General features: G+C 46.0%; 1 protein-coding gene across 1 annotated transcript in view; it reads left to right on the forward strand.

The window, feature by feature from the left end:
* ADAMTS17 (ADAM metallopeptidase with thrombospondin type 1 motif 17) overlaps positions 1-25,645 on the forward strand; it is a 347,079-nt gene that overhangs the window by 120,963 nt on the left and 200,471 nt on the right. The window contains exon 8 of the mRNA XM_047086834.1: positions 20,823-20,928. Within this exon, the coding sequence (XP_046942790.1) occupies positions 20,823-20,928 (106 nt within the window). The remainder of the gene's footprint in view (positions 1-20,822; positions 20,929-25,645) is intronic.

The following is a 25,645-nucleotide window of genomic DNA, read 5'->3' on the forward strand; positions in this document are numbered from 1 at the left end:
TTTGAATTACCGTCATTCCGGTGAAGGTGAGGTAGCATCTCCTTGTGGTTTTCAGTTGCAATTCCCTGACAGCTAATGATGAGCAACGCTTCACATGCTCATTGTCCATTTGCAGATCTTCTTTGAGAAAAGTGTCTGTTCTGCATCTTTGCCATTTTTAAATTGTTTTTTCTTCTCCATTATTGAGTTGTAAGAACTCTTTATATATTCTAGGTACAGCTCCCTTATCAGGTGGGTAATTTGCAAATATTTTCTCCCAAGGCAGGCACTGCCCTTTTCACTTAGTAAGAGTATTACATGGAAGCTTTTCAACTTAGATGAAAGTCAGCTTGAGTCTTCTCTTAACACTTGTACTTTCTGGTGTCAAACTTAAGAAGTCCTTGCCTAATCACACGTCACCCAGATTTACTTCTAAGTTTTCTTCTGAGAGTTTTATCATTTTATCTCTTATGTTTAGGTCTACAATCCATTTGGAGTTAATACTTGTATGTGATACAAGGAGCAGGTCTACATCCATTTTCTTGCATCTCCAGTTGGTACACGACCATTTATTGAAAAGACTATTCTTTCCTCCACTGAATTGTCTTGGCCTGGATGATAAGTTGGTGGGGAAACCCAGACAGATATTTTCTCCAGTGGAATATGAGATATCCTACTTCTTTTTTCCTTTCAGAAACATACTTCTGAGCTATAATACACACTCCCAGGATAAGTCACTATTGTCTAGTTATAAGTTTAATGTCAACTCTTCCTCTTGAAAGTAGCATTTTCTGACTCAGAAAACTAATTTTATCAATTTTTAGAATTGTGTTTGATCAGATACATAGGAGGCTTATAGCAAGGAGGTAAGGTGACTTCAGGGAGACAACAGAACATGATGTTTGCAAGGAGTGCATTCAGTATGCGTTGTAGATTTAATCTTAGTAAATATCTTTATTCAAGTTTTAGAAATTCTCCTATTTCCAAACCTGAGAAGGTTTTTAAAGGGTTTTCTTTCCCTTTGGAGCCCAGGGAAGTTATCAGGCATGCCTGGTGCACCAGGATGTAGATAACTGGCTTGTAGAAACATCTGGATTAAGCATCCTGGTAGCTTAGTGGACACAGGCAGGGTCCAGGCAGGTAGAAGTATTCCCCAAAAGGAGTTCTTTGAGCCCTGTGCTTGAAAGGATTCAACCCAGGGGTGCTTGGGTGGCTCAGTTGGTTAAGCATCCTACTCTTGACTTTGGCTCAGGTCATGATCTCATGGTTCATGAGTTCAAGCCCCACATCGGGCTCTGCACTGACAGCATGGAGCTTGCTTGGGATTTTCTGTATCCTCCCTCTCTGCTTCTCCCCCACTGCGGGGAATAGGCTTAGGAATTCCCTGAGCTTGTTAACAAGGCATAAAGAATTAGAAAGCCATAGGATGCATACACCCAAGTTTGGGTAAACAAGATTAGGTAAATAAGCTTAGGTAAATGGAGCAAAGGCCCGCAGTATAGGACAAAGGTATAGGAATGGGAAATCTCAAGATGAAAACATCCAAGATGAGGTAAACAAGATTAGGCATTCAGGGTGGAAATGCCCCCCAACTTAGTACAATAGCAGAAAGCTGCTTTTATAGGAAGGAAGGACCAAAATAGGTAAACAGGTAGACAGGACTTTAGACCGCAGGCAAAGTTGCCCAGAGCAGAGATAATTAGCAAAAGAAAGGTGCCTTCTTGACCCTGAGGTAGCATGCTCTGTCTTTCTTGTCCCCTAGATCAGTTCAAGTAAACAGAGGTGGTGCCTCATGTTTTCTGTAAGCAACCTTACACCAGCACCAGAATCTTGTTTTGTATTGACCCAAACCCCTAACACCTCATATCTTTAAAACCCCCTTCCTCCCACACCCATGAGTTAATGTTCACAATTTTCTTGTCTCTTTGTACACGTCCATCACATCCATCACACTTGTAAGTCTTCTGGTCTTAATAAACATGGAGCAAGGACCCTTATTCGGGGCTCTTGTCTCCTCCCAGACATTAGCCTCTCTTGCATTTTCAATCCTGCATCTTGCTGTCTTGCTGGACAAGAGAGAACATCAGACCCAGAGTCTATGACACCTCACTTGTGCTCTATCTCTCTCACCCTCTCTCTCAAAAATAAACTTAAAAAAAAGAAAAACAAAAATGGAAGGAATCAGTACAAAATCCAGGTTGAAATTGGGTCAGCCGAGGAAGCCCAGATCAAGAGTGAGGAAATACAGCATGGTTCCAAACAATGGAAGGGCACGTTGATAGCTCTTGCCACCAGGCTGCATCCTTGCCCCCAGAGCATGTAGAGGAGTGGCCCCGAAGACCACTGAGGATGGTGATTTCCAAACCCCCTGTCATGTTGATAAAAGCATTTAGAGGCTTAGCACATCTTTACACTGGCAACTAAAGCTTATAATTGAGAAATTGTTGTATGCTATTTGGCACAGAATTTTAGCTTGATAAATACTTTTTGTTAAAACTTCTTTTTTTAAATTTGGATTTGGTAAAAAATAATTGCAGTAATAGATAATACTTGTTCTGTGTTTACTATGTGAAAAATGCTTTACTTGCATTATTCATTTAATCCTCAAACCATTAGTTAGGTATTAGACTCATCTTACGAATGGGGAAAAATGCTTGGAGAGATTAAGTAATTGCCATAATCACCCAGGTGGTAAATGGCAGAGTGGGATTCAGACACAGACCTGAGTCCAGAACTGTCTTCCCCAGCCCCTCAGAGTCAGCTGGCCTAGAGAGAAGTCTACCCATGGTTTATATCCCCAAGAATGGCCAAGGCTATGTTGGATACAGTGGCTTCCAAGTCAGCCCTGCTTGAATAAGCACAATCCCAATTCTCTTATGGAGAGTCAGACAGTATCCTTAATCATAAATTCATAACTCTGAGTTTGAGAACCGTCTTCGGAAGAATTGGGTCTCTAGTGGGGTTCACTGGCCATTCTGCCATGTCTTTGAGCAGGAGAATGGAAATGCACTAGAAGCTTTTTTCAGGGAGGTATTTGCCCTTACTTAGAGAGAGAAGCCCAGGGGCCTTGTGGACCATCCCTTATACCCAGAGAGGGACCTCTGCTGCCTTGATCACTCACACCAGGACAGTCAGAGACTTTGCTGACTATCAGCTGGAGGGACAAATGGCCCACCAAGGGCAGTGATGACCGGTGTGGGTGTCCCAGAGGTCTTCCAAGTCTCTGATGGTTGTATAAAGACTCCACGTGGCATTATCTGTGCTAGAAAAGCTCAGGTGATAAAAGAGGAGAGTCCGTCATAACCTGAAATCAAGGCTAGAAATGTCCCACTACCGTGGCCAAGGGACAGTCACAGGGCTGGAGTTATAAAAGGAATACCAGATATTTGGGGTCTCAATCAGTTTGGTAGATGTTCCAGACAAAATCCAGACATGAACTCTAAAAAGGAGTTCAGGAAGATTGTCACTTAATCTCATGAACAGCTGATCCTCCATCAACCTCTTGCTTTGTTTTGGGAAATTTGCTCTGCCACCTTCTGGTTTGATTCCTGCGTTCACCAGTCCGTCTGATTTATTATTTATAAATGCCATAAATTATGGCATTTCAATAAATGACTGGCATTTCAAACCAGTCATCGGGGCTGGCTTTGGCTGTAGCCAAAGCCTGCCCTGCACGGTACAGCATCAGGAATTTTCAGTTTGCATTCTTGGGTTCTTATGTTTTTGAATGGAAGATCTTCTAAACCGAGAGGGTTGGGATTAATATTTATTTCATGATACCAGACTGAGGTTCAAAAGATCAGTGGGACAATAGAATGGAATGGGGCAGTTCTATCCCACTAAGACACCGTTGCAGGTGTGTGATAAATTGTTGATGGGACAGTTTCACAGCAAACCTCCACGTCTCCATGGTGTCATTGTTCCCATAGTGATAACCTAAGCCCATCTCAGAAGAAGTCTGTAGCATATTTGGAATTGGAGTGACCAGTTAAGGGAGGTAATACAAGAGGCATTAAGAAATGGTTTCAGCATCCTATGTGGGTGGCGGGCCGGGCAGATGAACCCAGAACATTCTGTGGTTTCCAGTACCAGGAAGAGTGGATGGTGGCCAGGCCAGCAGTGTGGTTAAGAAATGCCTTAAAAATTTGTGTGCAATTTCATACTTTCTCAGAAGATGGTCTTGAAGGACTTATCCTTGTATAAGAGGGATTCTCCCTGCCTTGTCTCCAAGTTTTGGTTGGTTGTTTATGTTAGACCAATTTTGAGGAGGACTTAAAGAAAACCAAAGCTCTGTTCTATTCATGTGCTGGTGTTGTCAGGATGTCAGGTGTGCTGTGGACAGGATGAAACAGGATAAATGCTCCTTTGACCTTAACCTTGAAGCTGATACAGCAGATGCTGACATAAGTTTTATGAATGAGAATGCTAATTTGTCAGTATCCTTCAAGTGGAGAGCGAAATCAACAAATGGCTTTTATGTTGTGTTTCTACTCTTATTAACCCAAAACAAATTCATTTTTAAGAAATAGTCATTTGCAGAAAACAAAGACAATTTGTAACAAATGTCACTTGTACTCTGTTGTATGAGGTCCACTTCCACATACGTGCGATTCCCTGATCCAATAAAACACTCTAAGATACAGTAAAAGTCCTATAGTTAAATGCAGCCCCAGGGAACAGATAGGGGCCTTGTCAAAACAGAACAGTGGTTTCTTTGAAAAGTTCATATATATATTTCAACACTCTGGGTTATGTATTTGTAAATCATACACATGTGCATGCATATCCCCCAGCTGTTTTTTTTCTTTCATTGTTAAATTCTTTACAACCACAGTGTCCGTTATAACTTGAATACTTAATTTAAAGTGTTTTCTCAATAAAGTGCATGCACCTAATTGACAAAATCCACCTTCCAATGTTTGTGCTGCTTTGGCTGCTCTTTTAAAAGTAACATTGTTGGTGAATAATGGGAGTTCGACCCTTACTCGTCTACTCCATGAGTCAGTCAGTTAAGATCTGGCAAAGAAAAGCACATTCTGCAAAACGTTGGTGGTTATCACCTTCTGAGGAATGCTTGGGTAGTCCCTGAGGGCTGAAGGGTAATTTTCTCAGGATCTTTTGGTCTGACTTGGCTGTCCAGAGAGGATTTTTTCCTAGGGAATGTCCTTGATTATATTCTGGGATTCCTGTGTTTAGTGTTTTTAACTTTTTTGAGGTTATGGACCCCTTTGGAAATTTGAGGAACGCTATAAACCTGCCTGCGAGAAATACACACATGTACCAAATTTTGCACAGTTTTAAGGGTTAAAGACATCTGTATTAGAGTCTTTTGAGTTTATGTTTTAATAGAAAACTCCCTGGGCTTTGAACAGTAGTTGGCAGGCTTCTCCTGTAGCCCCTGGAATGCGTTCTGCGCAGACCTGGCTGTGTGTCTGTCTCCCCTGCCTGCCTCCAGCTCCCTGAAGCAGAGGTGTCCTCTGGGGACTGACAGGGGGACCTATAGCCAGCCTACCTGGTTCAGTGGGTTCTTCTCCTTGTAGCGTGAGCCTGGGACAGTGGCTCATCCTGTGGGTGCCTTAGTTTTCTCACGGGCCAGTGAGGATGGTAATAGCATCTTTTTGTAGAGTTGTGGTTGTATGTGTGCACACGTGCGTGTGTGCATATTTGTGCATGCATGTGGACATGTGTGGACGTGCCCAGGTGTTCGGAGGGGGGAGGATTGCAGAGATTGCTGTCACCAGGGCCAGTGGGTAGGTCATGCCAGTGCAGAAATGCAGTCTGGTACTTCCTGGGGTATAGCCACTTTTCAATGCCTGCACATCTTTCAGCTTTTCTGGACGGGCCAGATCGCTCTTGGAAATGGCCTTTCTACCGGTTTTTACTCTCATTAACAGCATCCAAGAGTCTTTTTAAAAATTTTTATTGATTTATTTTGAGATAGAGAGAGAGAGAGAGAGAACAAACAAGCAGGGAGAGGGGCAGAGAGAGAGAGAGGAGAGAGAGAATCCCAAGCAGGCTCCTTGATGACAGACACACGGGCTCAATCTCACAGACCATGAGATCATGACCTCAGACAAAATCAAGAGTCAGGCTGTTAACAAACTGAGCCACCCAGGCACCCCCAGCACCTGAGAGTCTTTAATCCTGACGACCTTGCTAGGTTTTATCAACATGCTGGGTGCGAGTGGCTATTTTGCACTTCTGACTGCTATTGAGGTGGAAGGAACATCTTTTACATTTTTGCTTGGCCATGCGAGCCGCAAGTCACTTCATCCTGGCTGCCCTCTGTCTTGAACTTTGTGATGCCTTTTGTCACATAGACATGTCCCGTGTGGATTTAACTAGGCTTCTCAGTCTTTTCCCTTATGATTGCTGCTCTTTAGGTATTGCTTTAATTTTATTTTTATTTTTTTTTACTATCTAACATCATAATGGCATTGCCCGGAATTTCCTTCTGATAGAATGCACAAGTTTGGTTTCCACATTTGTGTATTTAATCTGCTTAGAGTTGGTTTTTGTGTATGGTATGGCAAGGCGGAGAACTTAATTCATTTTGTTGCCCTGCAGATCACCTGTTGCCATAGCGGTTTATTAAATGGTCCGTCATTTCTGTGGTCCAGATCCTGCTTGTGGGCACCATTTGCCAGCCTCTGGTGCAAGTTTCAGACAAGGCCTGTGGTACAAAAGCCCTGAGACTGAGTCTCAGCACCTTTACTCGATGCTTGAACTTGGGCAAACTATCGACTTCTTAGGGTCTTGGTTTCTTCATCAGTACCATGGGGATAATAATAGTATGTAGCTCATCAGGTGATTATAAGCATACAGTGAGATAATGTATGGAAATCATCAGCACAGGGCCTGGTGTGCACATGGTAAGTGTTTAAGAAATGTTAGCATTCACCAACATCTTCCTCCTCCTTATTTATTCCTCCCTGTTCCAGTTGACCTCTCTGAAGCAGCAGAGGCTGGTGTTATATGAAGAGTAAGCTGGCAGGGCTGGCATGTGTTCATTCATTTGTGAACTTAAAAAAAAATTTTTTTTAAGTTAATTTATTTATTTTGGGAGAGACAGAAACAGCGTGAGCAGGGGAGGGGCAGAGAGGCGGGGAGGGAGAGAATTCCAAGAAGGCTGTGCACCATCAGCACAGAGCCCGATGTGGGGCTCGAACCCTCAAAATTGTGAGATCATGATCTGAGCTAAAACCAAGAGTCAGATGCTTAGCCGACCAAGCCACCCAGGCTCCCCCACTTGTGAACTTTTTGAGGATGTGTTAACCTACACTGTGGCATGCAGGTCGAATTGGCCAGAGAGGCTGCTTAGTGTCTTTACAGACGTAAGGTTTGTTCAGATGCCTGGGCTACCATGAACACAGGGCTTCTGCTGTAGTAAAGGTACCATGATGGGCTCTGGGCACCTAGAGGAGGAGAGAAGCATGCCCTGGCAGGATTGGAGAAGAATCAATGGAGGAGGGCACACTCCAGTCTGGTGTTTTAAGGACTAGAGTGGGGAGACACAGGGAGGTGACCCCCGAGGAGATATGACTTAAGTCCACGCTTAAAGTGATGGCAAAGGTCTGGGCTTGGACCCAGAGATAAAGGAGTAAGTCTCCAAGTCTGTGAGCAGCAGGAAATGACAGCACTTGATGATTACTGAGATGGGGTGGGGGAGGAGAGAAAGAGAGGTTCCCTGGGTCTGTGAGCTTTTGAACTTGGAAGTGGGGGACGGGGCAGCTCGAGAATGCTTACTTTGGAGTAGCAAGTCCTGTTTGGTATAGGCTGCATCTGGGGTAAAGTGTGGGATGGCCAGGCTGGCCAGGCTCGGTAGAATGCCACAGCAAGGCTTGAATCCCCAAGTCTTGTCCTGGAGATAGAGCGTAGGGACTGTCAGCACAAAAATGAGATGGAAATATGTGGAATTGCTTAAAAGATGAAGAACACTTACCTATTCTCTGCCTTTGACATTTTAGATAGAGACACCGACATTCATGCTATTTTTGCAGTCCGAGATAATCCTGAAACTCAATGTACCTGCTGTGGTCTGAATATTTGTGTCCCTCCCCATGCCTCCCAAATCCATATGTTGAAATCCTCATCCTCAAGGTGATGGTGTCAGGAGGTGATGAGGTCACAAGGGTGGAGCCCTCATGTTTGAGATTAGTGCCCTTAGAACAAGCCCCACAGAGCTCCCTCACCCCTTCTGCCATATGAGGATAAAACAGGAAGACTGTGGTCTGTGACCTGGAAGAGGGCCCTCACCTGACCACAGTGACACACTTCCAGGATCCGGAACTGTGAAAAATAAATCTCTGTTGTGTATGAGCACCCAGTCTGTGGTATTTTGTTGTAGCATCCTGAACGGACCAAGACAGTAGCCGGGTGGTTATGAGTTGTGTCCACAAGCTCAGAGCAGCAAAGTGACTTCAGCCCAAAGGCAGGGCCTGGGAATTTATACCATCCACTTTCAGCCACGCCAGAGGCTGGGCATCTTCCTCATCTGCCACGTCCACCACAGATCCGCTTGTTTCCTCTCCACGTGCTTGGCACTCTCCTGACTTCATGGCATTACTCTTGTCAACATTGCTTTTTGAGAGGCTAGATTTTATTTTGTTTTTACGTCAAATGGAATGACATCAGCAGACTCAGAGCCCCACCCAAGCCTCCCTAGGCCATCAGAAGGGAGGGCTTGTCATGGTCGGTGGACTAGCTCATGAATGTTGAGTCAAAAATGACAGCCAACTTCCACTTTGGGTTACTTTCTCAGTTGAGGGAGCTGTAGTGTCCTGCCAGTGGGGGATTTACGGATTTGGGCTCAGGAGCTGGTGCACAGAGATGCCCTGGGGCTTGGCCTGACCTTTCCCTGTCCCCCCCCCCCCCCAGCCCCATGCACAGCCAGTGAGCCAGGCCCACCCTACAGGGGCGTAGAACAAAGCACAGTATGGAAGCGCCTTTGGTGCTGCTGTTGACCCTTGTCCTGGGGTCTCACTTAGATTTCACAGTGTATCCCCAAGAGGGTGACTTTGCTGGGCTAAGCATTTAGCAGGAAATGTGGTTTCTTAATTATTCTGAGAAAGCTTTTCTTTTTTTCTTGTGGTTTTTTTTTTTTTTTTTTTTTTTTTTTTTTTTTTTTTGCTAACTTGGCAAATATTTCTATGCGTGACCTCGTATTTTATTCTGACTGTGGAAATACAGCTATTAGTATGAGAGGGAGTGAAGCTGTTTATCAGGGCTGTCTCAGGCAAGTTTCGAGAACATACCATTGCGAGAGTCCTTGCAAGACGATAAAGGTGAATTCTAGAAACAGCACATATGGTCTGAGAAATACAGGTAATACAGGTGAGGTCTGGTGATACTGATAAACCTGACCTTGACTAGTTAATACCTCTGTGATTAATTAACTAATTATTAGCACTGTGACTTCATCAACCTATGACCCTTGAATGCTCTCAATACAAACTCTGTTTCCCACCCCCGCCCAGCTTTATTAAGGTATCATTGACAAACAAAATTGTAAGATACACTTTTTAAAGTGTACCATGTGATGTTTGATATATGTATACATTGTAAAGGAATTCCCCTCAAGTTAATTAACATATCCATCACCTCACATATTTACTTTCTTTTTTTGGGGGGGGGGTAGTGAGAACACTTACGTGCCATCTCATTAGCAAATTTCAATTAAACAATACAGTAGCATCAATGGTAGTTGCCATGTCATACATTAGCTCCTGAGAGAAGACCAATTTCCATCATCTAAATTGGCCAATAATCGTGGTCATTCCCACACTGTTAAATCAGGTCCGTACTTTCCTATTTCACTTGTATGTGCATCTCTTTATAGTTTTTATTTTTTTTTTAATTTTTTTTAACGTTTATTTATTTTTGAGACAGAGAGAGACAGAGCATGAATGGAGGAGGGTCAGAGAGAGAGGGAGACACAGAATCTGAAACAGGCTCCAGGCTGTGAGCCATCAGCACAGAGCCTGACGTGGGGCTTCAACTCACGAACTGCGAGATCATGACCTGAGCCGAAGTCGGACACTTAACCGACTGAGCCACCCAGGCGCCCCTCTTTATAGTTTTTAAAATTCAATTGGAGTCTAATTTACATAGAGACAGGTCCATCTAAGTGTACTGCTCAGCAAATATTTGCAAACTGAGCACCCTGTATCACCAGACCACAGACTAGGAAACCTGACACTACCAGGCCCTGGGAAGACTCGCTCAGGCCCCTTCCGTGTCTGTTCCCTCCGGGGTAACCAGACCTGACTTTTTAAATTGCTTCGGTGAATTATGATAATGGGAGCGTCTGTGTGACAGTCCCCCCCACCCCCACCCCCGCCCGGTCAGCCACTGGAGTTCGTCCGCCAGGCAGACACCCCTCCCCGGGCCCCATCTCAGTCATGGCTCCTCTCCTCCCACACGTAACCACTGTCTGGCCGTCTGCACCGAAAGCTCCCGTGTGTCTCCTGGCTCGTGCGCTCGTCGTTTTTGAATGAGTCAAGGTGAAAAGAACAACCGCGTTTGTGTTTCCCGGCTTGCTGAGCTTGGCCCTGTGCACATGGAGTGCCCCCGCTGCTGCCGGTTCCGCTTTCATTGAGAGTCACTGAGCAGAAACAGCAGCAAGGCTCCCTTTCCCTTGCTTGGCAGAAATTTGGGGGCCTGCTGTGTGCCTGGTGCGGCTCCCAGGTTCCCACGCAGACCCAGAAGGTCGGTTCCCTAGCTCCCTGCCCCCTGAGTCCTCTCCCTGTCCCCTCTCCCTGGGGTTCTTTGCAGTTCCCTGGGGATTTGAAGAGAAGCTTTGAGCCTCCCGCCCTTCAGACCTGGCACACCGTGTCACTTTTACAAGCATCATTGGAAACTGGCTCTTCCCTCAGAGGCTGTGCTGGTGAACTTTTTGAGAGCATTTCAGAGGGACGGGCAATCTCAAGATGCCGATGCTGTGGATGGCGGGGGTGTGCCTTTGGCAAAACCTCATCTTCTCCCTTCTCCCCAGGCAGGGGGACCCCAGCCCCAACCCCACTGCCACATGACTGAGATGTCAGCTCTGTGCCTCCAAGTGCCACTGGTTGAGGGGTTTTATGACCTTAAACACAGAGAGCCATAGATACATCCTTGACTCCCAGAATGCCACTCTGGGACTACCACGCGTTTTTGCTGTTTTGACTGATGGCCCGTACAACATTCCAGATCGGTTTCCTATTACCAAACTGTGTCCTAAACAGGGAGCCCGGTCCCCCAGCATGTTGGGCAGCTCTGGTGTCATCTGGCACATGAGGATGGCGAGTTCCTGTGTCAGTTACTCACGTGAATAAGGGAGACACGGGGCACTTGCATCTGTACCCAGGTCACATGCTGGGTGTATTCGTCTGCTCAGGCTACCGTAACGAAATATCCCATCCTGGGTAGCTTAAATAGCAGATTTATTTTCTCAGGTTTTCAGGCTGGAAGTGCAAGACCCAGGTGCTGTCAAGGTCGATTTCTGGTGAAGCCAGTCTTCCTGACTTGTACACGGCCATCATCTCACTGTGTCCTCACATGTGCTCTCTGTGCGTGCATGGGGAGAGAAGTCTCTGGTGTCTTTTCCTCTTCGTATGAGGACACCAGTCATATTGGATTCCATCCCATCCTTATGACCTCACTTAAACTTAATTACATCTTTTTTTTTTCAATTTTAGAGACACACTCTGAGAGAAAGAGCCTGTGAGTGGAAGAGAGTGGCAGAGGGAGAGAAAGAGAGCAGGCTTTATCTCACAACCCTGGGATCGTGACCTGAGCCGAAATCAAGTGTTGGGTGCCCAGTCCACTGAGCCACCCAAGCGACCCAAACTTAATTACATCTTTAAGGGGCCTATCTCTGGGTACAGTCACACTGGGGGTTAGGGCTTCAGCATGTGAATTTGGGGGGACACAGTGCAGTCCTCCATGCTGGGCATGATGAACGTACATGAGATCCCTCTTATCAGCCACCAGTCATTTTGCCTTCTTCGTGGCTCTGGCTCTGGCTGCCACCACGATTTAGCCGTCTTCCCATGTGGCACTGTCTTTGGGCCCTCTAACAAGCTCAAACAGAATGGTGGAGAAGGGACTATGACTCAGGGCACATCCTTTGGCCATGAGAAGGCTGAGTCGGGAATATGTTCTCTTTCCAGGGAGCACTTGGTTCCCACAGGGAGCACTTCAATTTACTCACAGACCCTCCTTTGGAGACATCTGGCCCTGTGGAAGCCTTAGCTGTCCCTTTCCCCTCATGGAGGAGATATTTTTAGACAAAACCCCTCACATGTCCCTTCAGCCTCATTCGCACCTAAACCCCACCTTTCCAGAGGGAGAGGGAGAGCATTTTAACCTACCGGTAAAGGGAAAACATTAATGGGGAGAGAAGAAGACAGAGGAGTCTTAAAGCTGTTGAAGCAGGACCGTCAAAGTTCCTTCTTACATTATTGGCAAAAATAAATGCCAAGCAATCCAGTTGATAACAACGCATGAAAGCATCCAAAATTCGTTTGCATCTGTTGCTATGGGAGTGTAGGCATCAACCTCGTGGTATCAGCTTACAGGAAGAGTGTTCTGTGTCATCTGCCTGCGACCATGTCCACACATGCACACTCATGTGTGCACACACACAAACCCACACACGTGCACGCACACACACAGGCACGGTTGCTGTGCTACAGAGGTGCAGACCTTGAGCAGGCTCAGTATTAGGTGGTCGTGCTTCCGGAATGGCAAATGCCAGAAGATGGGTCGGCGTCCCTGTCGTGCTCAGGGAGTACATGCAAACGTGCATGACACCTGGCATGATACTGTCATGTATAGGTAGCCCAGGAAACACTTGATGAAGTATTTGTTAAAATAAGAGATCTTCAGGGATGTCTGGACAGACCCCCCACCTCCAATGTCCTGAGGTGGGCCTGCTGGGGGCCCTTTCTAGTGGGTGTCCAGGCCTCTTCCAGAAGCCCCTGAGCCTCTGTGGAGTCCTCCAAGGAGAGGCACCTTGCTTATTTGAGGAATGTTAAGTCTGCACTCTAGAGATCCCCTCCCACGTGATGCCACCCCACCCCCCCAGGATACAAGTGCCATCTTCCCTGGAGGGTGGGAAATCTGCAGGATGTCTCCGTGCACTTGGCTCATGTTGGTCATGGTCTGTTGAATATCATCGGTTACTTCTCTTCCCTCCCCTGTCCCAGCACGGTTGGGTTTTCTAAGAAAGCAGTAAAGTGTTAGGATAAACTTTTTTGCTTCGAACTTGTAAATCCCCAGGGAGAGTTGACCCCTACACTTACTTAACTCATCAAAATGTTGTTGGAGCCATGGCTCCAGCCCTGGGACCCTCCAGTCCACTCTGGGGACTTGGCTCTGTGATTGCCTCACCAGGGTGGCATCTTTTCCCAAAGTCCTGGATCCTGGAGGCACTTGGGAAACCTTGAGTAAGAGTGTATAGTTCTCCTTGACTCTGACCATCATCAAGAACCCCCCTTTCTCAAAACTGCAGTTCGTGTGACATTTGGACTGGCTAAGCAAGTTAGCCTGTGACCCAAAGGCTGCTGGGCCATGGCTCCCAATTAGCAGAAAGCCGTATTGCACGGGGAAGGCTGGGAAGCTTCCTTGGGATGCGTCTGTATGTCCATTGCCTGTCTTGGTGACTCTTCTCCCCACCTCACTCCCAGCCCCACACAGCTATTCTCTTGTTCCAGGGAAGGTGTCTGACTCGATGAACACTCTGGCATGAGGTTTTCTTTTCCTCCATTGCACCTTTAATGTTCTACTTAAGAAGGCTTTGCCTACCCCAAGGTCAGAAAGATTTAACTTCTATGTTTTCTTCTAAGAGTTTTATAGTTTCAGATCTTACATCTAGCTCTGCGATCCACTTGGAGTTAGTTTCTGTGTACCACATAAAGAAGGAGGTGTGATGTCAATCTTGGGCATGCGGCTGTCCAGGTGTCCCAGCACCATTTGTTGAAAAGGCTCTTTTTTCTCTGCGCTGGATGGTCTTGGCACCCTTGTTGAAAACCGATTGACTAGAAATGTGAACGTTTAATTCTGGACTCCCAGTTATGGTCCAGTGACCTAAATGTCTGTTTATTCAACTACTACATTGTTTTGGTTACTCTAATTTTGTACTAGTTTCAAAATTGGGAATGTTGAACACTTCAGTGATCAGGCTCGCAAGCTATTCCCTTTGTGCATTTACTGCTTCCTTTAGCCTTGAGTAAGTTGCTGAATTTTTCGGCTTATTGACATCCTGCTCGGTAAATAGGTGTGTAGGTATCAGCACTTTTGAATTACAGTGGCAGCCTCTGCAATGCTCACGTTTAAGGAAGGAACTAATGCCCCTCTGTGAGCCATGGCCCTCACCCTCTGCTCATGGTGTAGGAATAAAGACCTTGGCTAACTCATCTTCCTTCCATAGTAGCTGACCCCAAGGGATCCAGAAAACAAGAAACAGGGAAACTGGTATACATACTGGTAGTGGAATTGCTAAGACAAGGCTAGGTCTGGGAAGGCTTATCCAGCTGTGCTCCTGGGAGATAGGGGCACTGAGCTGGGGCAGAGAGCCATCGACAGGGCCAGCTCTGGAAGGCGGTGCTCCTCAGTCCCAAGAAGCGGGGCTGTGCCGCTCAGGCCACTTCTACCAGCCCTCCAGAGCCTTCCCGTTAATGTTCTGTCCCAATTTTTTGAAGCTGTGCCTGTCTTTCAGCACATCTGAGGCTTTGTCCACTCTGTGCAGAACCATTTAGGAGGTCAGTGACTTACAGTGGAGGCGATGGCCCTGTGGGCCACTCACCTTGGAGAGGAAGCAGAAGCAAAAGTACGGAGGAGGACAGACCTGAGTTAACCAAACGATTTGGATAGTACAGAGTTCAGAAATGAACGTGACAGTTAAATGTAGGCTGAATTTCCTGATTGCAACTGATGAGGACTCCACTGTGTCTGATAATAGGACATGATTTTTTTAGAATACAGTTCATTGTCATCACTCAAGGATTCTGCATTGGTGAATTGCCTACTTGCTAAAATTTATTTGTGACTCCAAAATCAGTCTTTGTAGTGCTTATGTGGTCATTTTGCAGACGTGTGCAGAGAAGCAAAAATTTGAGACACCAAAGAGGCACGTTCCCAGATGAACAGGGTGACCTTTTGCCTTCTCGTTCCAGCTGTCTGTCATACTGTACACAAATGGCTTTCTCGTGGCCTGTCTGGTGCCACTTTATTTTATTTTTTTTTTACATTTTTGTGCTTTTTTTTTTTTTTTGGTGTTTTTCCTGTTTACAGTGGCTTCCAAGAATAGTGCTTAAGTGCTGTCTAGTGGTCTAAAGCAGAGAAAGGCTGTCATGTGCCTAACAGAGAAAATACATAAGCTTCATTCGGGCAGGAGTTATAGGACCATTGGCCATGAATTCAATGTGAAGGAATCAACCATATATTAAATGAGGTATCTGTGAACACAAACACATAACACAAGGTTATGTATTAATCAGTTGACAAAGATGTTGTGACTAGAAGCTCATAGGAGCCTAACCCTATAATGTCCTCTGGGAGCAATGACTATGTATTTGAGAATCCAGTGTTTACACTGACTTTTTAGAATCTACCTACCACTGATAATAAGAATCAACTGTAATTCCTTTTCTTTTGTCACATACTAGACTGTAAGACTTTAGCTCTTTTAAAATTTTTTTAAGTTTGTTTATTTATTTTGAGAGAGACTGAGTGAGTGGGGAAGGGACGGGAGAGAGGGAGAGAGAGAATCCTAAGCAGGCTCTGCACTGTCAGCATGGAGTCTGACACGGGGCTTGAACTCAAGAACCGTGAGTTCATGACCTGCGCTGAAACCCCAAGAGTCGAATGCTTAACTGGTGCCCCAAGACTTTGCTCTTAAATGCTGTTTACACATTCAGCTCATACTTCCAACTGCTTAGCAATATTTACAAGAGCACGAGGACATGTCCACGAGCCTGAATGTGCAACTCTGTCCCAACCACTGTGATTGCCAAGTGAGTAGATATAAGTTGCTTTCTCACAATTGGCAGTATTGCGTCCCAGTGATAACCATAGTGGTGTTAGTACTTTGAGCAGTTGGTAGAAGAAATTCGACCGTTTCTTTCAGAGGCAGAATCCAAGAAGGTCTGAGTAATGGGCAACAAGGCCAACAGCTGTAAACTGTTTACACGTGACAATTTGCTGGATAAATCAGAGTTTATACAGCTATGTGTTGTTTACTTCTTAAACCTAGAAAGAATATGGTCAACCCAGAGTTTAAGAATTCTGTGTTTACACCGTGCAGTTTTCTACTGAGAAAGAAAATAATTAAATCTCCTCAGCCAACTTCCTCTCCAAAATTGCAATCCTATCAAGGAAAGGAGGAGAAGGGAGAATGTCCACAATGTGTTGGCATGGCTGGGAGGGTAGGTTAGGAGACAGGCTTTTCTGAATGAGTCAGGTAGACTTCTCCAGGCATCAGAAAAACTCTTTACAGCCCATCAACATTTCAGATTTTTATTTATTTTTTTAAGTTTATTTGTTTATTTTGAGAGAGAGAGCATGAGCAGGAGAGTGGCAGAGAGGGAGAGAATCCCAAGCAGGCTCTGTGCTGTCAGCACAGAGCCCGACGTGGGGCTTGATCCCATGAACTGTGAGATCATGACCTGAACTGAGATCAAGAGTCAGATGCTTAACTGACTGAGCCACCCAGGGGCCCCAGCATTTCAGATTTTTAAAAGCGTGTTTTGCTTCCCTAATCTGCCAGAAGTGTAGCAAAGATGGAGTGAGCCACTATTTGGATACAATCATACACTCAGTGATGCCTTGACTGTGACCTCCCTTCATCTCTGCTGTCTGAAGGGCCACATACTCAGGATCAAAATTTGGAGGGTATTTTTTTGAGGCAGGGAGTGGTCAGGGAGGTCGCTCCCACCTCTGCCTCTGCTATAAGTCACCTTGGATAAATGGAATATAAGCAAGAACTTTGATTTTCATGGCAAGCACATACTCATTATATTAGGTTTAAACCAAGAGAAAAAGAGGGCACCTGGGTGGCTCAGTCGGTTGAGTGTCTGACTCCAGCTCAGGTCATGATCTCACAGTTCGTGAGTTTGAGCCTCGCATCGGGCTCTGTGCTGACAACTCAGAGCCTGGAGCCTGCTTTGGATTCTGTGTCTTCCTCCCTCTGCCTCTTCCCCACTCATGCTCTGTCTCTCTCTGTCTCTCAAAAATGAATAAACGCTAAAAAAATTTTAAAAAAACGAGAAAAAGGAAGAAAATTTAAGATTTATAATGACTTCACCATGTCCTAGAGGTAACCGTTATTATTGTTGCATATATGCCGTGAGTCTTTATCTTTTGTTTTAAAAACGTTTGGACTGGAACACCTGAAACCTTTATTTTATGCCCCCATCTCTGCAGAAACACACATTAAGATTTATGAAAATTGTCAAAACCCCCAAAGATTATTCATTGTTGTTGGTCACCAAAGCTTTGGTGAGGGAGGCCGAGGGTTTGCCTGGAGAAGCCCTGGTGTTGGAGAAAAGAGAGTCCTGCCCTTGGATCCAGGCCTGGGCTTGGTCAGCCCTATAACCGGTGACTGGGCCTCCATTTCCCTGTCTGTAAATTGGGCCAGTAACCATACCCGCCAAATAAGGGAGGGTCCCGCATGCAGAGCAGCGTTTGTCCACAGAGAGGACCCTAAGACCCCGTTGTCTGTTTCCCTTTTATCCCAGGGAGCTCTGTAAACATGTGTTGTTTGATGTTTCTAAAATTTCAAAAGTAAGTTCTGTGATTTTTTTATATGTGTGGAGAATTTTAAGTCATGGAAAAGCACCACTCTAGGGTCTTGCTGTCTGCGTAGGGAATTCCAGTGACCAGGGAAGGCCCCTCTGGTCCCACACCTTCAGCATCGATGTTACCAGAACTTGGGCTTACAGACCTCATTTTTTTAACAGGAAATCAACGTAGAGAAAAGTGGTATTTCCTCATTTCTTGACAAGTGCCAGTGTGGGGCTGGGGCAGGTTTTCCAGGTTGGTGCCTTTGCGTCCTGAGGTGACAGGTCTCTCTCCAGGGCTTCTGCACACCCTCCGCCCCACACTGCTGTTCTTTCCAGGGAGCATGGAATAGCAGTAGCTTTGTTTCCCGTGGGAGCTCATGGCTTAATGACCATTTATTCCCCGAAGCTCTTACTTTGACAACAACGTGGGATTTTCTCCAGACTTTGTTTTGTGACTTCTACGCATTTCCACACTGTGGCACATAAATGCTCAAGTCCCCTGCACTCCGGATCAGGGGCCGTCCTCTTTTACACGCTTTGCCTTGCTCGCTCTTATGACCAGGCTGTTCACGATTGGACTACGTCACTGAAAGCACTAGACCTTAATCCACCTTTGTGTGAGAACATTTCTTGTAAATAAACCGACCCTTTGTTTTCTAGTTTAAAAAAAAATCATCTGGGCCTTGGAAAAATTAAAATGCAATTATTGGAAGGCTCCTTGCTTAGCCGTTTCCCTCATGTCGCGTGTTACCTAATCCCAGTGGAAACTCAGGACTGCCAGCTCTGGGTGCTGAGTGCGGCAGAGACCAGGGGACGTGTTTCTGTGGCATTGAAGCTGCTGGTTCAGCACACGCTCGTGGGACAGCAAGCTCAGCACAGCTGGCTTTAGATGCCTCCTTCCCCCATTCACCAGATGACTTCTCCCGGGGGCGACCACATCTGATTGTTCCAATTGATTCATTGACCCAGGAGGCCACAGTCCGGGCTGGGAGAGCACTTCTGGGTGTGCATCGGAGTGTGTGCGTGTGTTGTTGCACGCACATACCATCAGCACTATGTAGAAGCGTTCCACCTACTCACTGCTGGACTTGGTGTAGCAACCCACAAAGCATTTTTAAACAAAACCAGAATAATGACCTTGAAGGCACCGAGAAGCCAGAGCATGTCCTTTCTCTGCTTGTCATTTTTCTCCTTCCAATAGTCTGCATTGCCGGATTATGATGTCCACGTGCAAAAAAAGCATCTTGAGGCCAAATAACATTTCTTTTTTTTTTTTTAATTCTGCAAACTTGGCCAAGCACATTGCATGTTTCCAAATAAAAATAGACATACCCCGCGGTGCCGGCTTGGTGTGCCGAATGTGAGTGGAGTCTGGGAGAAGCATCTCCCTGCAGAGCAGGGATGTGGGTGCCATACTTCTAAGGGGTTCATGGGGGACAGTCAGGAGGAAGGAGGGGGTGTCCGGTGTGTGGCTGAGGTCTACCTCAGTTAGAACTTGATGTCAACAAAGAGGATTGGATTAGCTTTGGGGGAGCAGAGAAAGAGGCTCATTTTTAATTAATTCCCCCCCGCCCCCAACCGCCCCATCCATTCTCTTCCACCTTCTGCCAACTCGTTCCCTCCCCAACTCTTGTGCCCGCAAGGCAGGTGTCAGCTCCAGGGATACCCTGTGCACGTTGTGAAAGGGGCCTCTGAATGGGGCAGCGTGTAGCTTGGCGGTTGATGGCGTTGTGGGTGGAAAAGAGGTGCCTCTTGCTCTGGTGGCCGTAGTCCCTCCCAGGGCACAGGGCTGTTGGGCAGAGTCAGGCTGGGAGAGCCTCCAGCTAGCCAGTCAACAGGCACTACTGAGAGGCACATGCCTGCCCCCCACCCCCCACATCCTTTGTGAACTCACAGCAGGAGCAACACTGAATCTTCTTGGGCGTGTGACCGGCCAGCCACTCTGTGCCACCACCCACTCATCCATTTCACGGTGTATGGAGGAGGCAGGTGCCGCAATGCTTCCAGCCCTCACTCGAGTTCTGTCCCAAGCCCTGGGAGGGGGTGGGGTCCACGGACTCTTTTGTTGAGATAAGCCCTAGGGCCACCTGGATCTGTAAGAGATGCCTGTCCTGGGCGCAGAGATAGCAGAAGCTAACAGGAAGTGCAGAGAGCTGCCGTGGGGCAGGGGCAGCCTGCAGACAGGTGGCCAGTACGTGCCTCAGATGTGCCCAGCCTGGCCAGGGCCCTCCTGTTGTATACACACCTTTCTGCCAGAATAACCTTTCTTCCCTAGAAGACTCCCATCTGCCCACCAGAGGCCGTGGTAGCCTCCTGTCCCTCACTCACCCCAGTCCCCCACATCTGTCTTGCTCCCAGTTGGCTGGGTTGGGTTCTTGTCTCAGGGAGGGGCCTAAGGACCCCAGTCAGGTGTGTGTGCAGAGGAGTTGGTCCACGGGGCGCATCCTCAGTGATGATTTCCAGGCCCTCACTCTTCCACGGTCCTCTCCCTCCCTTGGGCTCCCTGTTTCATTTTCTCCCAAGGATTCCTGAAACATCTTTCTGAATATTCTGCCCAGCTCTCCCTGGCCTGCTTTCTGGGAGCCCCGATGCTTCTCTGCTTCCTGCTCACGCCTGAGAGCATTGGCCCTCAAAGGGCTAGGGCTGGGATGAGGGGAAGAAGGTGCCCAGAGTGCAGGACTTAGGGAGATGCTCCCTCCCTCCCTCTCTGGGCCAGGTGCCAATCCACCTTACCTTTCACCTCTGAGCCTTGGTTTCCTTCTGTTACTGCCATCGTGGGTAATTAGGATTAAATTAGATAATGTGTATACACTCAGCACATTGCCTGACACCGCTTAGATGCTTAGGAGAGCTGCATGGTGGCTATTATTGTTCATTATTTTTAGGTGAATCCAAAAGCGGTATGCTCAAGCCCATCCCCCACGTGAGCTCTGGAATGACAGCTCTAGCCCCATGGCCACATCATCCTCCCAGTTTGCCCCTCCTCTCTCAATCATGTGTGATATTGATCGTATGGACTTGCCCCGCAAGGTCAGGGCCTCCCACGTTCTGAAGAGGATGTGTTTTGTGTCTCTGCTGCAGGAATTGCTTACTTAGGAGGTGTGTGCAGTGCTAAGAGGAAATGTGTCCTTGCCGAAGACAATGGTCTCAATTTGGCCTTTACCATCGCTCATGAGCTGGGCCACAAGTAAGTATCAGACTCTGTGTTGTTCTGCCTCTTCCAATTCCTTTCTGAATATATATATTTTTTCACTTGAATTCTGTAAGTTCTAAAACAGTTCTGCTCTAAGCCTTTGCTTCTTTCGTAACACAGACCTGGGTCAGCAAGCCTGGGTCCCAGCCCTTCAGGGAGCCCCAGAGATTACTGAACAGATGGTCTCTGAGAGTTGAAATGTTAATTCCGTGTTCATGTCTATTTTGTAGAGGGAAGAAGTTTTTCCCAGAGTGTCCTCTTTGGTTGCATTTCCTTTCCTGGACCAGCACGATCTTTGATTCACTCTAAGTATATCGTTCAAATAATGGGATTTGTCTTCATAGATAAAGTCCAGCTGTCTGAAGGTAGAATGTCAGTGTCTTAGGTTTAAGGAATTATCAGCTACTGCCTTTGTACATGGAAATTCTTCCCTTGAGGATGGGATAGCCATTGGACCCCAGAGCCCAAAGATGTTCTAGAAAGGGTCTTTTCAGAGGAGGAAACAGAAGGTCAGAGGGGTTGAGTGGCTGGTCTATGAGTAAGATCACCTGCAGGAAGTTTCAGGTGGCAGCCAGCCAGCCAACTCTAAAACTGTGGCCTGAGTGTTGACTGTTTCTCCTGCAATAGGTGTCTGTTTTGTTTTTCTCTGAAGGAAAAATTGTGGTATGACTGCATGAGAACTTAAAAAATAAATAAGCAAATTGAGGAGGTCAGGGCATGAAGAACAATAGGAACATTTATATTGGGTTGACTCGAACAAAGTTAAATGGAAATCTAGTTCTTGGGGGAATAAATGTACTGTAAATGTTTCCTAGTGATCTATGGACTACTAGATGCCTGGGACCCTAAATGTGAACTCAAGCTGCTTCTTGAGTAAAGCCCATCTATAAGGAGGAGGACAAAAGCAATTTCCTCTAGGATTAGCCCTATCTATGGCTAGATATAGATGTATATTTCTTCTCCTTCTCCTTCTCCTTCTCCTTCTCCTTCTCCTTCTCCTTCTCCTTCTCCTTCTCCTTTGTTTTGTTTATCTGGCCCCATTCTCCTGTTTTTCACTCCTGTAGATGGGTTTGGTAGTTGACTTTTCTATATCTATTGAGTATCATGATGTGAGCACAATGAGTGATAAAACACTGGTGACAGCACATTGCCTATACCTTTTTACCTACCGGGAAATAATTTTTAAAACTAATGGTAATCAAATATATTTTCATATTTCTGGTTTATGGAAAAAAAAAAAAACAAGAGTGGTTGCTGAGAGAAAAGTGTAAATCAGTACAACTTTGGCAAACACCTTCCGCTATTCAGTGACCCACCCAGCCTGTCACAGTTCCTCGGAACCAGCTACCTAATGGTTTTGAGAATGCAGTTGTCAAAACGTTTCCCAGCATGTGGGTTGTCATGGACTTTTGAATAGATTTCTATGAACTGCAATATTCCTTGCAGCATTTGGAGCCAGGGCACATGCCAGAGTGCTTTTTACACCCACGTGTGAACACGCACGTGCTGCACAGAGGCCTTTCTCCTTGGACAGTAAGAACACAGAGGGCCATTTTCTCCCTGATGACCTGTGCGATCATGCTGGGTCACTGGCACCTCAGCACAGGTCTGCAGAAATGAATGGTTAGATTTAGTCATATTCCAGTAGCCTTTAGGTACAGTCTGCTTAAATTTCTTGGAGGGCTCTTTATAGCTTGCTATTGAACTCTAATTACCTACAAAAACAAACACCTTATTGTTAATCAAAGCCAATAAATTCTGTTAGCATTTGGCCCTGCCCCTAGTCTGGTGATTATGGTTTTCTCAGAGAAAGTCTGTTGTCTCTGATTATTCATGAGCACTGGGAAGCGGGTCCCCCCGGGAATGAAGCCACATTCTCTCCATCTGCAGACCCTTCTGGTCAGCCGGGCTCCGAGCTGCAGAGCAGACTGTGTGGAGGCCTAACAAGAAGGCTCAGCCTGCACTCTTCGTGAAACCACTGGCCAGGCTGCTTCACAGATATGAAACCTGGAAGCTGTTGTATATTTTGAAATATAGCAACTTAAATTTCCGTGTTTTCCGAGTAATTTAACTCCGTGTTCCTTAAGTACAGGTGAACTAAGGATAGGATGGTATTCTCAGTGGACCTAAGCCAACTGGTCCATGTTCTTCAGGAAGATTTCTCAGTGAAAGCTTTAGAAAATGAGAGTACTCTTCTGCATACCCCTAGAAAGTCCCCAGGGGACTCACCAACTGGTGTCCCTAACCTTTTAATACTGATAAAGTGAAACTTGTCTTCTGAAGGAGGGGTGTGTGCCCTTGCACGTGGGCACACGTAAGCATGGCCTTTCTGTTGTTTACCCCAGATACCTCATGTGAGGATCTGTGAGAGCAGTTACCCCAGCTCTGAATGTTAGGAGAAAGGTGTACTTTCCACATGAGCTACTCATTGCATTTATCAGACAATGACGGTCACATAAGTGAACCTGATTTTCTTTCTGCTTTGGCTGTCAGAAAACGCAAAGCAAATGTCAGGCTTGTTTTCAGACTCATTTTCGTAAGTCCCAAAATTGTGGTTTTCTCCCCTTTTCTGGGTCTCTTTGTATGAACGGTTGTATTTTACATATTACAGTTCAAAAATAATTTTTTGGTACTGTAAACTGGCTTCGATCCAATCTGCAATCAGATAGGTTCTAAATTATGAATTAAATGAAAAATTCTTACCATGATAATATCAATAATTCTGCTTAGGACAGGAATTAATAATGTACTAGTGATGGTTATGTCAAATCCAATCTCATTTATTGAACATCTACTGTGTTAGATACTGTGCATTCATTATGCTATTGATCAGTTCTGTGGGGTAGGTATTATTTAACTTTTATAGATTAGGGAACTAGTATTACTTTTTAAAAATTTCTAGTCTCTACTTGATATGATTTGGGATCCCCTTTATGATAATATACCCATATGTTAGGGCTATTAAAGTAAGGATCCACGTTGTAAGAGAAGGGTAATAAGGAGACAACTTTTACATCTCCACAAAACCAAGGCACCTTCAGATTGCTACCAACCAAGGCAGAAGGGACAGTCAGTGGCAGAAGAAAGCCAATGTGTCAGCAAGAGGGGCTTCCCTACGAAACTCAAGTACTGTAGCTGCAATCGACAGCTTTCTGGTGATTACCTGGTAAAGAAGTGGGGTGGAAAGACTCCAGGCCTGGGTTTAGATGAGGACTGAAGGATTTGCAATTCCTGGTGGGGGTTGGAGGATGAGAACCTGGGAGGGGCTGTTCTGCACTTCCGCTAGGAGGACGAGTTGGTGCCACACAGAAGCTGTGATGGACCGTGACTTTGACTTTGAGGTTTTCTAGCCTTCATGACCTTAGTTGCCTTCTTGCTCATGAAAGACTGCCTGGTAGGCAGCTGTATGTTTACCTAGTGAACAGAAATGTGGTAGCGTGCATTTGGGAAGGCATCTGTCTCTCTGTCTTGCCATGATTGCTTGAGAACCCAGCTGAAAATGAGGGACTACTTCATCCTGCAGTGGCCAGGAGAGGGGAGTAGCTCCTGAATGCTAGAAGATGACCATGATGGACCTCTCTTACTCCAGAGAGCTATAGCTGACACCTGGTATTGGTTACAACTGAAATTGATGAAGTGGGGGCCAGGGTGTGCCTTGAGAGACACAACCCAGCTGGGCCAGCACTGCCCAGGTGTTTTCCCATGAGAAACCAGAACAGGGTACGTTATGGTAGACCTCGGTGTCCAAGATGTTTATCAGTATTTGGTTTTCAAGTTAAAGAAGGACAGCTAGAAGCAAGCATTTGTTTCTCTTGGGCAAACTCATGCTTTTGAGGCTCAACCCTGATCGGCCATGGGAAGGACTCTCCCCTGCCGAGGATTAGAAGCTCAGGTCCATGCTGATGGCCCATGAGAAAAGCAAAAACAAAATCAAGGGACACCCTCACAGATCAAGGAGGAAGTTGCTAGTGGCTTTAGTATAATATTAAGATAATTGGGTATAATACATCAGATGATATTGGGCGCACTCAGGGTGGTAAACACCTGGGTATAGTATATATAATATATAACGTATAACATATAACATATTATATAATATATAATATATAATATATCTACCGGAATTTTAGAATATATTGTTTGTTGTGATTTGGAAGTTTTAGTGTAGAAGGGAGAAAGTAAGTGGTTCTAAGACAGCTGGTTAGAATGCCTTTTGTTTGGGGGAAAATGGCATGATTAGGCCCAGGGGAGGTACTTGACGGCAAGAGCCCTCCCTAGCACTGTTGGAGGGCAAGAGGGCACAGAGCTGAGTCTCAACTGAACATTTGGGGCCTGGGGAGACCCAGAATGCCATGCACGCAGCTTCTCAATCAGGTAAGACTGAGAGCTCTCGGGAAATGTCTAAACACAGGCCCTTCTGGGTGGGGAGTTGAGAGGGGGAAGGGGAACCACATAGTGCACACTTGGCCACCCACACACAGGGGGGGAAAAAAAGACAGGACATATCTTTATATGTAGAAACAAAGAGCTTTCTCTTGCAGAAAATAAATCTCAGCTTCTGTTGGATTTAGGAGGCTCTGTTAGATAAGCCTGAGCCAGATCAGTTCCTGCCTTGAGTCAAACTATGTGACCTCTCTAACCCAAGTACATCTACAGAAAGACTTCCTGACAGACCCACAAGCCACGCCCCATGTTTGGGCTCTTGCTGCCT

This window comes from Lynx rufus, unplaced genomic scaffold, assembly GCF_022079265.1.
Source record: "Lynx rufus isolate CCGP_SWC_20201006 ecotype Redwood Valley unplaced genomic scaffold, mLynRuf1.p SCAF_21, whole genome shotgun sequence".
NCBI lineage: Eukaryota > Metazoa > Chordata > Mammalia > Carnivora > Felidae > Lynx > Lynx rufus.